This window comes from Phascolarctos cinereus, unplaced genomic scaffold, assembly GCF_003287225.1.
Source record: "Phascolarctos cinereus isolate Bilbo 61053 unplaced genomic scaffold, phaCin_HiC Scaffold_8;HRSCAF=390, whole genome shotgun sequence".
Taxonomy (NCBI): domain Eukaryota; kingdom Metazoa; phylum Chordata; class Mammalia; order Diprotodontia; family Phascolarctidae; genus Phascolarctos; species Phascolarctos cinereus.
This window is the reverse complement of record NW_027556291.1, coordinates 60,967,198-60,983,367: the sequence shown is the minus strand read 5'-3', so window position 1 is coordinate 60,983,367 and position 16,170 is coordinate 60,967,198. Positions and strand designations below refer to the sequence as shown.

Here is a 16,170-nt window from a genome sequence, read left to right as displayed (position 1 = left end):
CAATTTTAAATTCCGTGAAGCTCTTCCTGCTTAAGCACAGCCAATTGATCACAGTCCCAGTCCTGCTAGGTTCTACTTGACCTAATCACAGCCTAGATGCTCGCTGGCCCCTCAGCCAAGGGGCTTAACTATCTCTAGGACACATCTGCTGGAGTCCTAATTTCCCCCAGCTCTTGTGGGAGAAGCATGATCATCTCTCAATTTTTCACTTTACTCCTGAGATTGAAGAAAAAACATGGAGGGCAGCTAGGTGACACAGTGGATAGAGTACAGGCCCTGAAGTCAGAAGGACCTGAGTTCAAATCCAGCCTCAGACCAAACACTTGACACTTACTAGCTGTGTGACTCTGGGCAAGTCACTTAACCCCAATTGCCTCACCAAAAAAAAAACCAAAACCAAAACCAAAAAAACACGGAAGACCTGTCTACTTTAGAAGACAAAGATTTCCTTTATTGCTAACTTGTAAATGAAGGATCTGACTGATGGGGATACATTTTTATCTATGGGTAGACTACGCTTAACCAGTTAACAAGAACAGGGACAAAAGACTAGCACATGTTACCAATTAAGAAGAAAGATTGGAAATGAGGGAGACACAGACAACTGGTAAGAATGCTCCTTGTTTCTCTATATGCCTTTCAGAATCCAAGGTGTTTACTTGCCACAATATAATGCAGAGTATCCCCAAAAAAGGCATTGGTAATAACTATAAGGCTGCATAGGAAAACAAGTTTTAAAAATGTTTTTAAATGTTACTAATAACAAATATTTCAAACAGGTCTAAATTGCTCAAAGATTACAGTTTGCCTTCATTTTCTTTTCCACTCAAACATGGATGATGAAAACGCTAATGCCTATAAACAGTGTCCCCAAAGTCCTAGTGCAGTTTTAAGTTTTTAAGCTTAATCTGCACCAGAACTTTTTGGACAACCTATATGTTAACTATGGGAACATTTCAACTACTTCATCATAAGTCAATTCTATATAGTTTAACCAAAATTAACCAAATAACAGAGAAATAGGGCCTTTTTGCTTTGGTTTTGTTTGGTTTTTGCTGTCCTAACCGCCAATTGTTGAGCAATGGATTATGTCATTGCATCTTTCATTGGTTTGACCCTGTAAATGGATGATCTCATAATCAACAGAACCATTCAGCACCCAGGGAGTTTTCCTTGAACTCTCATGATGCTTCCAGTCTTACTGGACCACATTAACTTATCTTACCCCCATTATGGTTTCAGAAAAAATTAATGAAATCAAACTCTCTTTTCATGGTCAAGGTGACTTCAAGGATCTCCTTTTCTGTGATAAAACTCGCTTTTCCAGTCTTGCTGTCCACAGGATGGGGAAGGTGCAGGAGCAGCTTACTAAAATACAGGAATAAATGTGTTAGAAATGGCTCCTTAAAACCAAAACCAAAATGAGAAGATATTTCCTTCCCTGGAGTAAGAGAAAAGAAACTATGAATGATAAGAGGAAGGTACGTATGGGGTTTCACTTAACTGATGGATAACTCATTGTGAAGTTTGGGTAACGCAATCTCAGGCTAAGGTTGCAGTATTGGTGACAGAGCTATTACAATGCCTTTCCAACTGTAACTTTTGATTAAACCAAATGTCCTCTTCCCTGCTATCTTTCAGTCCTATCCCACATCAGTCTCTATCCTCTGCCCCCCACTGCACCCCAGGACAGACCCTCTGGAATCCCTCTCTGTTGTTAACAAACTCCCCCTCATACTAGCTCTCTTCCTCCCATAATCAACCTTATCACTCTTCTTTAGTTCTGGCCACTCCTCTCATATTCCCACACTAATAAGGACAAGGGGAGACATCCAGTTAAGTCTTACTGCCCACAGCCTCTTTCAGACCCTCCGTCTGCTACTCATCAGTCAGCAATCTTTCCTCTGCTGAGGTTCACACCACCCACCCAACTATCTCACCCTGTCCAGATGTGTGCTGCTGTCATCTACCACCCTTTAGGTCCAACTTTCTCCTTCCTCAGTGAGTTCAGTACTTGGCTTTCCTTTCCACCCAGACTCTTGCCCTTATCCTTAATCACTTCTATATTCATGTTGGTGACCATTTGAACACCCAGTTAATCTCTTTAACTGCCAGGACCTCCACTTCCACTGTATTTCAACCACTCACAGGAGTCATACTTTAGGGTTACATTTATGGCATCGATTATGCAAGGCTGTTCCTCCTCCAAGACCTTCAACTCTGAACCTCTCCTAATTGATCCCCATCCTCTGACTAGCTGCCTCTCCTTCACCTCACTCCTCATAAACTTGCTCTTTGTCCTTTGAGAGGCATCTGTGCTGGGGCTCGTCAGGAAGATCTGGGATCAAATTCCCCCTCAATACTTTGCAGCCGCGTGACCACAGACAGACAACCTCTCTGAGCCCTGGTTTCTGCATCTGTAAAGTGAGGATAATAATAGCTATACCCACCTCATAAGATCATTTCAGGTTCAAATGAGGCAATATCTATGAAGCCCTTTGTAAACTTTATAGTCATCCCTTCCACATTGCAGCTTTCAATTTCGAGACTTTCCCCATTGTGGTTTCGCTATATTGTGGGTCAGCATAAGAAATTAAATGGGATTTTTGGGAGAGTTTTGTGGAAACTGCAGATGACATGCAAAGGCCAGCAGACAACACAGAGCCTATGACCAAATATTTAACTCAAGTCTTACAATAAGATACTGTAAACATTCCATAAAAAAAAAAGAAAAAATCCAGACTTTTTCTCTGCTACTAAGGTAGGACCAAAACATTTTACTTGGATTTTCCAGATCATGGGTGCACTGTACCCCTAACCCCATGATATGAAAGGGATAAATGTAGTACCATCAAAATGTCAGTTTTTCTTATTGGCCCTCCAGTCTCTCAATTTCAGGTTTCCTAGTCAATCACCCTTGTTCTGGCTTCACTTTCTTCCTATTGTAGTCCTCTGATGCTACAACTAACCAGTTCAAAAATGTCCAATTGTGCGTGTTCCCTTGCCCCCTTGTCCTTCCATTGCTAATGCCCTGCTGATTCTTAACCTCCCCCCTCCCCCATTTGTCTTCCTCTGTTGTTCTTTGTCCTCCGTTCTCAAAGAAGACCATGGCATCAGGAAGGTGATGCCATGACTTGCAAGTGAATTGGATTTAAGTGAGGGAGGACTGTGCAAGGTCACCAGCCTCACTTTCTCCTCTGGAGCCATATGGGTCGAGTGGCCCAGATCAGGACAACTGGAGATGGCCCAGGATGCAGTGGGGCATTTGTCCTCTCTACTTCTACTCCCAAGTCAATGAACAGTTCTGGAGGAAGTTACTAAACCTTGCTGAGTGGGATTACTACAAATTCAGGTTTTCTAACCTCAACTGAGTTCTCACTGCTACACACAAATTCTTTTCAGGTCTAATCTTCTCAAGTCCTCAACTTCAAACCTCACCCCACCTTTCTCTCTGCCAAGGGCCTCATCTCCCACTTTCATGAAAAGATCAGAGTCATTCACCATAAGCTCCTTTCTTGCCCTTTCTCCACACCCCCAGAACTTCTGGGCATCTTCAGCCAACCTCTCCTTCTTTGGCCTTCCTTGTGAAGGCTAATCCCTTCCCTTGTGATCTCCTCCCTTTCAGGAGCTTGGCTAATTGTTCTTTCTCTCATCTTCAGTCCCTTCCTAGCAACCGCTTCCTTCCCTGTTGGCTACAAACGTGCTAAAGTCTTTTCAAATCCTTTAAAAAACATTCTTTTGAACTGAATGTTGAGAAATTAGAAAGACCAAACTTGATCCCGAAGCAGAGACAAGAGAAGACAGTTTTCCCTCTGTCTCTGCAGAGGTTGGTTCCCTCGGTGTGGGATACTGCATGTCAGGTTAGATCTTTTGGATGTGTTGACTACTTCTCCTGATTTTTCCTCTTCTTCCTCTTTTCTTTCTCTCTTTCTTTCTTTCTTTCTTTCTTTCTTTCTTTCTTCCTTCCTTTTTTGTTGTTATAAGGGATGTTTTTCTGGAAGAAGCAAGGAGGAGGGATACAGAGGAAAATCTAGGGGATGTAAAAACAAATTATAACAAAAAGTCTGTTTTTAAAAACCTTCGTTTGACCCTTCCATCTCCACAAACTAGCACTATATCTCTACTCCCTTTCACAGCTAAATTCCTAAAAGGAGGCATTTACTCCATCCATTGCCTGCACCTGCTCTCCGCTCAGCCTCTTGCAATTGGCTTCTGATGCCAGTTGTCTCTTAAAGAGACGACTTAAATGCCAGGGGCTCTCTTAAAGGTCACCCAAGATCTTGCACTTGCTAAACCTGACATCCTTTTCTCAGTCATCTTTCCACTTGACTTTTTGGGAGCATTCAGCCCTGTTGACCACTCCCTCCTTCTGAACACTCTCTGCTTGCTCCCTCCTGGTTCTCCTCCTATCTCTCTGACCACTCTTTCTCAGTCTCCTTCACTGTCCCCTAACTATGAGCTCACCTCAAAGCTCCGTCCTCAGTATCCTTTGCCAGTTCATCATCATCCTCCACTCCCTATTGTGCCCTCCCACCCCCACCAAAGAACTCTGTCCTATGTCCTCTTCTCTCTACAAGTTCCCTTTGTAATCTCATCTGCTCCTACAGGTTCAATTGTCATTATCACTGCACAGATGACTTCCAAATTCCAGCTTCAAACATTCCCTAGAGGCAGTTAGGTAGCATAGCAGATAAAGTACTGGGCCTGGAGTCTGAAAACCTAAGTTCAAATTCAGCCTCATACACTTACTAGCTCTGTGACCTTGGACAAATCACTTAACCTCTGCTTGCCTCAGTTTCCTCAACTATAAAATGGGAATAATAATAGCACCTACCTACTACAAGGTTGTAGTGAGGATCAAATGAGATAATATTTATAAAATATGCTTAGCGCAGGGCCTGGCACATAACAGGCACTTCATAAATGCTTATTCCCTACAACTGCCTTCTGTATAGCATCACTTGCATATTCTACCCAAACCTCAAACTCAACATATCCACAGTGGGAAGAGTGCTGGATCTGAACTCAGAAGGCCTGGCTTTGAATCCCACTTCTATCACTTCGTGTGTGACCTTAAGCAAGACATTTCTCTCTGGCCTCAGTTTCTTCTTCTACAAAATTGGGGGGTTGGACTCTGTGACCTCCAAGTTCTCTTTTAGTTCTAAGTGTATGATAATCTTAGGATCATGGATTCCCTCTTTCTCCAACCAAATCTGCTCCCAATAAACCCTAGCAACTAGACCTCCACAGTATCTCTGGTATTTGTTCCCTTTCCTCCCCTGACACAACAGGCTCTTATCACTTCTCTCCTCAACTACTGTAAAAGCCTCCTAAGACTCTCCCTCTCCTCCACTCTCCTCTCTCTCCAATACTTCCCACATATTATAGGATACTGTTCTGATCATGACATTTCCCTACTCAAGAATAAGTTGCTGCATCATTTCAGTCATGTCCAACTCTTCATGACCCTCTACCCCATTTAGGGTTTTCTTGGCAAAGATACTGGAGTGGTTTGCCATTTCCTTCTCTAGATCATTTTACAGATGAGGAACTGAGGCAAACAGGGTAAAGTGATTTGTCCACAGTCACACAGCTGATAAGTGTCTGAAGCCAGATTTGAATTCGGGAAGACTCTTCCTAACTCCAGGCCTGGCGTTTTGTGCAGTGAAGCGCCACCTAGCTGTCCCAAGAATCAGTAGTATCTCCCTATTGCCTGTAGCATAAAATGCAAATTCCTTAGGCAGGCCTTCCACCATCTGGTTCTAACATACTTTTCCAGGCTTACTCCCTAGCCAACCCAGACTAAGCCATGCCCTGAATTTGGATATGCTGTTTCCTACTTCCATATATTCCCCACGCTTAAAATGTACTCCCTCCTCATCTTTGCTTCAAAAACCTTATCTTCCTTCAAGATGAAGCTCAGGTACCATCTCTTCTAAAATACCTTCTAGCCGCAAGAGGATTCCCTCCCTCCTCAAGGTTTCCTAGAGTATTTTGTCTTGAATCTCTCCTTTCACCTGACACACTACCTTGCATTCTAGTTATCTGTGTATATGTCCGGGGATATGACATGGACATATACATTTTTCAGAAGTAAATTCAGGGTCTTGTAGATTACAAGTGCTTAATATGTACTAGAATAAACTGGTTTGCCCCATTCGTCCTCACAGTAGCATAGGAATGGAATGACTCAACTCGTTGGCCTGTGCTGACCAGGCCTGTTGGGTCAAAGTTGAAAATCTGAAAGGTTCTGTGGCACTGCAGCCTGAGTCCTCACCAGAGGGCTAACAATTGAGACTCAGTTTTGGCTTAATTACAATACCAGACTAATGAAAGTGGTTCTATTTTCTTGCTGCTGGCTCTTCTGACTCAACATTGATCAAAAAAAAAATCTCCCTGATAGATTTCTGGATTTGTTTGCAGTTAATGGCTCAGTTGTCCATCTTCGAGCACTTTAGCTGCAATGTGGGTGATGAGACAGTCACCATTCTGTCATAGTGCTATGTGTCTGAATTATGCATGGGCCTGGCATATGGAAGATTCTAAAGAAAAGTAAATGCTTACAGCCCTTATTACTCAGTTTTCTCTGATAAAAATGTTGAGCATTTCTAAACAACGTGGACAGATGATCTTTTCTAGAGGCTACAAGATTTCAAATCCCTAAAAGAAAACAGTATTTTTAAAAAAAGTACAAGTATTGTTAAGAGCTTGAATTGAGTGTTACTTTATAAAAAAAAAAACTTGAAAATCAATTGCTTCTTCAATCACATATGCAGACCTAACTAAGTCCAGGAGATCTTTCTTGTTAGAAATATCGATCATACATCTCAAGTTCCTAAAGGTGACCTTTTCTGTGAGGGTTCTACTACTTGAGAAGTTACAGGCTAGGAGAAAGAGCTCCCTCTACAGGCAGTGGCCCAACAGCAAACACTCCTGCCCCAGGAAAAACATTTATGTGATCTGTGAAATTGTGTTGCTGTAAGGATTGTGGTTTGGTTTATATATCGGGATGATTCATATAAATGCATCAAAATAAATCAGTGGGCAGAAACGTACACATGCACCTTTTCAAATCTGTTGCTCATAATACAGGTTCTGCTAAAAATGGGTTTTCTTTAGCTTTTATTCTATAAATAATGTTTTATTCTAAGAAGAAAACCTAAAACTCAACAGTCGAGTAAATTATTCTCCTCAGCCAGAGACAGTGCACATTCACTGTAAGAAATTAGCTGAAGCAGTAATGTCGATGATAACATGGATTTCTTTGTCTAGAGAAATCCACTCCAAGGCGGCAGCTCCCATTAGAATCATGGAGCTCAACTAGTGTTTCTGCTTTGGTAACATCAACCAATTTAGACTTTTAGGAGAGAAGTACATTTGCCTGTTGTGTTTTACTGGGTAATGACCAAACTAAGATTAATATTTAAATGCAACAAAATTCTATTAAATATTTAGAAAGTAAAACTTTCTCTTCCTCCAAGATGAAGCTCAAGTACCACCAACGCAGGGCAGAGAGCATCTCTTATCTATCTTTGTGTCCTACCCAGAGCAGTCACTGGATAAAACACTAACAGAACGAAGGAAAACAAATGCTCAGTTCCCCATAGAATCACACTTGAAAGGATAATTCCTGTACCATAAAACTCAACTTGGACATTCACCATCCACTTTGTCTTTACATTTTAAGACTGACCATTCATTTTGTCTTTAAGTATGGAGTGGTGATGGACAGTGTGGTTGATGTTCTACACATGTTTGGAGGGGATTCATCACTCAGTCAACCACAGGGTGATACGCTGGAAGATAATGTACCATGCTATGGAGGGACTGCAAGTCTGCGATGGTGGAAGAAATCCAGCCCACACCCCCCCAACCAGTGAAAGAAACTATGAATTCTCGAAGAGCTAGAGTATTGTTCTTTAAGAGTTTTTGTTCAGTTGTATACAGTAACAGCACTATTGTATGAAGATCAACTGTGAATAACTTGGCTATTCTCAGCAATACAATGATCCAAGACAATTCTGAAGGACTTGTGATGAAAGGTGCTGGCCATCTCCAGAAAAAGAACTGGCAGAGTCTGAATGCAGATTGAAGCATACTTTTTCTTTACTTTCTTTATCTTTCTTGGGGGTTTTTTGGTCTGTTTTTTCTTTTATAGCATGACTTATATGGAAATGTGTTTTGCATGACTACACATGTATAACCTATGTCAAATTGCTTGCCTTCTCAATGAGAGGGGGGGAAGGAAGGGAGGGAGAGGATTTGGAACCAAAATTTGGGGGGGGGGAAAGAATATTAAAATTGTTTTTACATATACTTGGGGAAAATGAAATAGTAAATTTTAAAAAAGAGTTTCTGTTCAGTCATTTAAGTCAAACATTTGAGTTAACATTTTCTCTATTGAAACTATGTGAATATTAGCGATGATATCCAAATATCAAAATCAAAAAATGTACACAAAATTTAGGAAGTTGCAAGGTTCGGGTTTAGAGACCCAATTGTCATAGGTCAACCTTGCTATAGTCACATTTCACATGATGTAGTTTTGATTTCATGTATTTAATAGATTAGGGAAGTGATTTGGTTTCCATATCTAGATGATATACATATGTGCATTTTCTAGACCCCCTAAACGGACCTTAAACTTCAGACAAACTAGAAATGGCAGCTGAGTTTCCGCTGTGTATTTCAAAGGTTTGTCGAACTACAGGCAGCTCTCACTTATTTGCATTAATGAAGAGTAACAGTGGTGTGGCTCCCCAGCCTGCATCTACTCCACTTTGATCATTGGGTTTTTACTGATTATGGTCAAATACACAATAATGTACTTAGACACAAGCAGACACTGATGTCACCAACCTGAGGCTGCAATGGTTTGGTTTGAGTTTCAAAGAATTCCCAGCTGAAAGCAATTAAGCAGAATAGGTATTCATATCAATGTCCATTTGGAAAGCAAGATTTGAGCTGTGGAGAATCTAAATTCAGATAATGGAGAGCTGACCACACCAGGACACCAATGGGTGTGGCATGGTTGAGAAAATCATTAGCCTTTCTTCTCTTTCTTTCATCTTCTTTTTAATTGATCTTTTGTTTTTACATTCTCTTCATTTTTAAATCTCTGTATCCCTTGCCTCTCCTACCTACTCAACCATACCTTAAACCAAAGAATTAAAAAAGAGGAAAAAAAAGCAGTTCAGCAAAGCCAACTGACATATAGACCCCATCTGCCAGTATATGTACAGAGTCCCGCACTGGTGCAAAGAAAAGAGGGAGATGTATTTTCTCATTTCTTCTTTAAATATTAGCTTAATCATTATAATTACACAGCCCTCATTTTCATTTTGTTGTTCTCACTAAGATTGTTAGTGAGTTTCGCTAAATTGTTTTTTCTTTTTCTTTTTAAATATTTGTTACAACAGAAGGCTCACTAGATAGGCAATGGGAGGAGGGTACATTTGGAAATGAATGTGATATAAAAACAAAAAAAGTATCATGAAAAATGTGATTCTTAACATTTTTGTTTCAAGCATTTGATGACAGAATTGGATTTTGCTGACACTAATCAAATTTAACCATTAATATCTTATACATACAAATTTTAAAACTAAATTCTCCACCTGTGCTGTTCCAGTAGAGAATTTGTAAGAATTCACATGCAAGGCTTAATAGCTTTGAAGCATCTTCACATCTTAGCATTTGTCCTGACATGTCAATTAACCACATCATAAGCTAAAGATCTGACTGAGAAGTGGGGTTTAAAAAGGCATCTGGATTCTTTCAGATATACTGATATTATGTAAAACAAATATCTGAGTAACTAAAATGTTCACTTTCCAGTGGGATGCCCTGGCATGACATAGGCATGGCCTCTCTTTAGAGGCCACAGCAAAAGCACTCCATACATTTTAAATAAAAAGATATCAGTTATATATGCCATATTGACAGTATACACTTGCTATGTTTAACTTACTGCTTGGGGGTACGAAGATCGAGAACTTTTTCACGGATATCCAAAGTGATGTCAGAAGACTTGGTGCCTGGCAATTTAATTTTAATCTGAAAGAGAAAATGAGGATGTTTCCTTAATTTGAGAGTTTTAGAGCTTTCCAGGTGAGGAATTTAGGTGGGTCTCTTCCCTTTAGGGATTGTGGGACTACTTATCTAGGATTGGGTTCAAGCTTAAGGGAGGAGGGAGACTTTGCAGAGAAACTAGATTAGTTGGTAAAACCAACTGCAATAATTTGGAATTAGGTGAAGAAAGTGACTTAAAATGTCTATATCCTTTGATTCAAAGAGTCCACACTAGGGAGAACCACAAGGAGTTCAAGGATAGAAAGAAAGGCCTCATACACATTGAAATATTTGTATCAGCACTTGTGGTGGTGGCAAAGGACTGGAAATAAAGTAGGTACTCATTGATTTGTTGTTGTTCAATCATTCCAGCTGTGTTCAATTCTCTATGACCCCATTTGGAGGTTTCTTGGCAAAGATACTGGAATAGTTGGCCATTTCCTTCTCTAGCTCATTTTACAGATGAGGAAACAGGCAAACAGGGTGAAGTGACTTGCCCAGGGTCACACAGCTAGTAAGTGTCTGAGGCCAAATCTGAACTCAGGAAGAAGAGTCTTCTTGGGCACGCGATGCACTATAGCACCACCTAGCTGCCTTGCTCACTCTTTGGGGGATGGCTGTGGTCCATGAATGTGAAATGATAAATATGAAGACTACAGAGTGAAGTAAATAGAACCAGAAAGACAATATACACAATAATTACAACCATGTAAATGAAAGAGATGGCAACAATAGCTGAAATTGAATCTGTGAAATTATAATGACCAAGTTGGGCCCCAATGAAGAGATAGAAGACATCTGCCCCCTCTTTCCCTCCCTCCTTTGCAGAGGTAAAGGACTATGGGTATGGAATACTACAGATAATGTCAAAGTTTTTCAAAGTGTTTGGTTAGTCTTGCTGAACATTTTTTTTTCTTCTTTTTTCTTTCTGGTTCCAAGAGAAGGCTCTCTGGGAGGGAGAGGAGGAAGAAATACATTTCAAAATGTAGGTAATATGAAAACAAAAGGTATCGTTAAAAATGTATTTCACACCAAAAATCCAACTGCAATACTATTGAAAAAATGACTGAAAACCAAGAACTTAGAGCTAACTAATTCTCTCCTCTGGTGTAACTGCAATTAAAAAAGTCTCCCATCTGAGGCAATTAAAGTTACAAGTTGAAAATGTGGTTTTAGGGTGGGTTTTTTTTGGGAGGGGGAACAGGGAGGGTGGAGGAGGAAGCAAATTAACTCTGATGGGGCCACATTGTTATCTTACAAGGTAGTTCTTTCCTTAATAGAAGGTCTTAACAAAAACCACCTCTTGAAATATAATGAGGAAGGCTATTAGAGACTTACCCTTAATACATGGAAAGTAGAAAGAGCTGCCAAATGAGCCCTAGCTGATTGTACCCAGGATCTGACCAGGCCCATAACCACAAATAGCTTAATAGGATTGACCAACCAATTTAAGGGATTAAAGTTACTCTGTTTGCATTAACATGCAAACTGAAAAACTTCTTTTAATGGGAGGCTGGGTGAACCAAGGAGAACAGGCTGAAATATCAAGGGGGAAATTTCCAAGCTTTTTATCTCAACTTTCTGAATAGTTAATCCACAAAAGGAAGAATATACTAGGTCTGAGTGCAGTATCTGACCTTGAGTCTGCATTAGCCCTGGGACCTTGTGCTTGCCACAGACCTAAAGCAGAAGCCCTTCAGATACTGCTAACTGTGGCTCTTCTCCATGGCCAAAGGGAAAGGGGCCAAGTGAAATTGTGGAGGTGAGAGAAGTGATAGAGCTGGGTCACCAGTTGCAGGACTGAAGCTGACCTGAAATGATCCCAGGCAGACAAAGAAGGAAAGGAGACAGCCAAGATCCAGGTATAAAGCCAGACAGGGTCAATATGCTGAGAGAATCCCAAAGCAAATGGGGACAAATACATGATCCAGGCTGATGAGGGTTAGACAGCTCAGGGAGTCAACCGGGAAAGGAGAAGGGCAGAGTCCAAAGCTAGCTTGGCCACATAGCCTAGAAGTGCTAAATCTCATCATCCTAGAAGTTCTGGAGCAACAAGGAATTCTAGCACCAGAAATGTCTATAGAGATTATTTTATCCACACCTCTCATTTTACAGAAGAAAAAAAAACACAGGCTCAGAGAATTTTAGCAACTTGTTCAAGGTCACAAATACTAGCTCATGGTCAAGTGGGGACTGGAATCCCGTTCTCCCAATGCCCAGGCCAGTTCTCTTTCCACCATATTATGCTCCTCTATTTTTATACTTTGTTATCATAATTGATCAGTGTGGGTACTCGGCCAGTAGAGATCAAAGCCCTTCCCTGACGTCTCATCCTAGATAGATCTTGCCTAGCCCTTTCTCTGAATCCTCTATAGAACATCTGCCCAATGCACCAGACACTTTCTTCTGGGTCTTTTCATATTTTGGGGTTACCAGTGAATCTCTTCAAATGTGAGAAAGAATCATAAAATGGACAAGACCCAGTGGTTGTTACAGTAGATACAGTGGTTTAGGGCAGTCTTTATGTTTAAAAGCAAGTTTTTAATGGAGCTGATTTCTACCACATCAAATGAGAAACTTACCAATTTTTCTTCATTTCTTAATAACATAAAAGAAGTCATCTAGGGAAGGGGACAAGGCTTTATATAGCACCCACTATGGGCCAGGCACTGTGCTAAGTGCTTTACATGTTATCTCATTTGATTCTCACAACCTTATGAGGCAGGTGCTATTTTATGCAGCAGGCAAATGCCCCAATACTGGTGAGTTAACATGCTCAGGATAACGATGACAACAACAATGACTACTACTACTGCTGCTGCTACAATGACTACTACTACTACTTCTACTAGTAGGATTTATAGAGCACTTTAAAGTTTGCAAAATACTTTCCAAATATTATCACATTTGATTCTCACGACAACCCTGTAAGTTAGGTGCTATTATTATCCCCATTTTGTATATGAAGAAACTGAGGCAAACAGAGGTTAAGCGAATTGCCCAGGGTCACAAGCATCTGAAGTCCTATTTAAACTCAGGTCTTCCTAACTCCAGACCTAGAGAGCTACCCACTGTGCCACCTAGCTGACAGAAATAGGGTTCAGCAAAGGCAATATCACCTGAAAAAGTATAAAACTGGGGACCATCTACAAGCAAAAACATTTTCTCCTAATCACTCCTTTGTCTACATGTATACAAATGGAAACTTAAAATTTGGAACAGGCCCGAGAACTGATTCCTAGAAGAGAAGGAAAAAGGGAATAGAACTTTATGGTCACTAGGTGGCGCCACAATGCAGAGAGCATTGGGCCTGGAGTCAGGAAGGCCTGAGTTCAAATTCTACCTCAGATAATTACTCGCTGTGTCAGACTGGGCAAGTCACAAACTCCTGTCTACCTCAGTTTCCTCATGTGTAAAATGAAGGTCATAATAGCAGCTACCTCCCAAGGATGTTGTGAGGATCAAATGAAATAATATTTATAAAGCTCTTAGCACAGTGCCTGGCACACAGCAGGAGCTTAATAAAAGCTTGTTTCCTTCCTTTAATTAAATAATAAAAATGAATTTGTTTCATCTCTTTTTTAAATAGTTTTTTTTAAGTGATTGCAATAGTATGGTAAAAGAAGTGAACAAATGTTAATTCTGACATGAAAACAGGTAAGTAGCTCATCCATTAAGTATTTGAGCCAGACAATTTTAGTTCTCTGAGATGAGCCTCCACTAACATTCTCCTCTGACACTTTGTTGTAATGTGGCAGGGACCCTGGCTTCCCAAAAAAGGCTATGCCAGCAACACATAGTATCTAGTAGGCCCTATTTTTGTTGTTGTTCAGCTGTTTCCAGTTGTGTCCTACTCTCTGTGACCCCATTTGGGGGTTTCTTGGCAGAAATACTGGAGTGGTATGTGATTTCCTTCCCCAGCAAATTTTACAGATGAGGAAACTGAGGCAAACAGGGTGAGGTGACTTGCCTAGGGTCTCACAGCTAGGAAGTATCTGAGGCCTGATATGAACTCAGGTGTTCCTGACTCCAGGCCCAGTGCTTTAACCACTGCAGCATCACCTACCTGCCTTAGTGGCTCCTATACTAAAGTGGAAAGGCTTCAAGCTGGTATCAGGCAATAAATGATATGTTTGTTGGACCAAGGGCTACCCTCGTTAAGTGTGTTGGAGGTTCAGCACTCAGGAATGGCTTGTTTTTTTCTCTCTCATGGCAATCCCCAAAGACCATCTGCTACAGCAAGGAGGGCTGCCTCACCCACCTGCATACACCCACCGTGTACCTATCTGCACTAAGGAAATCACAAATCCTGATGCATTCTTTACAGAACCAAGAGCCCCATTGCTCCTGTCGGTGGTTTATGGCTGGAGCCCATACAATTTGATGTTAATAAATAACAGACATGGGCTCCTCACTTGACCTCTAAGCACAGATTATAAACTAGGCCTTGCTTAACAGATATTCAAGCAGTGGCTCTGGAGTCAGAGGACTTGGCTTCACATCTTACCTCTGACACTTAGGACCTTGCACAAATCATTTAACTTCTCAGACTCAGTTTCCTCCCCTGTAAAACGAGGGGCTTGAATAAGCTGGCCCCTAAGATCCCTTCCAGTTCTAGACTCTCCCCTCACCTCAGTTTCCTCCTCTGTAAAATAGGAGGGCTGGACCAGAAGGCTTGTGAGGGCCCTGCCAGCTCTAGGTACGTGATCCTAAGAGCTTTGCAGGCACAGCAGAGCATTTAAGCACAAGTAACCATCTACCAATTTAGAATAGTATATGCCTAAGCTGGGACACGCATGCCCAGGCCTCCTGCCTCCTGCCTCTTGCCTCAATAAGCCCATCTCTGACATGGACTCTCCCAAGTGTCAAGCCAGAAAAATCATTTCCTCCTGGCACTGGCTAGGGCTCTAGCATGAACATCAGCACTCACTAGAGAAAGATTCCTTGCAGTGAGTCTGAAATAGACCTCATCTCGGTCAGGATGAGGTTTCTCAAATGGTTACCAGGCAAATATGCAAACAGCACAGATTTTGTCCCAAACTGGGCCTAGCCTGTTGACAATGGGTCACCAGGTGGCCTTGCTTAAAGTGGTAGTGTTAGACAGAGGTGCCCAAGGATGCCTCACTGCTCCCCTAGATTGATTATTATTTTTCCCTTAGATTTTTAGAAGCAACTTAGAATAAAAGAATCCCATCTCGATGAAAGAAAGGAAGCATAGGGAAGTGAGTAGTGAAGCACTCAATCTTTTTACGAATTTTTGTATCAAAGGAGCCAATCTTCAATTTTCATTAGTTGTCCCTTACACTGTCTTATCTAGTCCAAGTCAAGTCTCTGTACTGACTTCCAGCTCTGCTTTCCCACCTGCTTATTGGCCATTTCCAAATGAATGCACCAGAACAGCACTCATTATCTTGTCCCCCAAATTCACCCCCCCCCTTACAAAGGTCCCTATTGCCATAGAAGGCATTGCCAGGCTTCAAGTCTAACCAGGTTCACTACCTTGGCATTACCCTCTAGGCCTCAGTTGCTCTTAACCTGCACATCAAATCAGATACCATACCTGGCCACCTCTACGATATCTCTCAGATCTCACTCACTCCTTTTGTTTCTGTTTACACAGCCGCCACTTCATTCAGGCTCTCATCATCTCTTTCTTAGGCTATTGCAATGGCCTCCAAATTGTTCTTCCTGCTTCAAATCCATCCTCCACACAGCCGCCAAAGTGATTTTCCTTATGCACATGTCTGACCACGTTACTCACCTATAGTTCCATATTGTCTCTAGGATAAGATATATATCTTCTGGCTTTTAAAGCTCTTCAGAATCTAGCTCCAACCTACCTGTCTAGCCTTGCTTTGCTGTTGACTCCTGTCCAACTCTCTATGACCCCATTTGGGCTTTTCTTGGCAGAGATACTGGACTGGTTTGCTATTTCCTTCTCCAGCTCATTTTACAGATGAGGAAACTGAGGCAAACCGGGAGAAGTGACTTGCCCAGGGTTATACAGCTAGTCAGTATCTGAGGCCAGATTTGAACTCAGGAAGATGAGTCTTCCTGACTCCGAGGCCAATGCTCTGTGCACTACGGCACCACCTAGTT

The 16,170-nt window shown here is 41.4% G+C and overlaps 1 protein-coding gene across 1 annotated transcript in view; it reads right to left on the bottom strand.

Moving 5' to 3' along the window:
* Positions 1 to 426: 426 nt before the first annotated feature.
* The window catches only part of DNAAF6 (dynein axonemal assembly factor 6), an 85,789-nt gene continuing 70,045 nt past the window's right edge, over positions 427 to 16,170 (bottom strand). Inside the window, exons 6-7 of the mRNA XM_020967223.2 lie at positions 9,971 to 10,056; positions 427 to 1,368 (exon numbers count right to left, since the gene is read on the bottom strand). Of these exons, the coding sequence (XP_020822882.1) occupies positions 1,239 to 1,368; positions 9,971 to 10,056 (216 nt within the window). The 3' untranslated portion in view covers positions 427 to 1,238. The remainder of the gene's footprint in view (positions 1,369 to 9,970; positions 10,057 to 16,170) is intronic.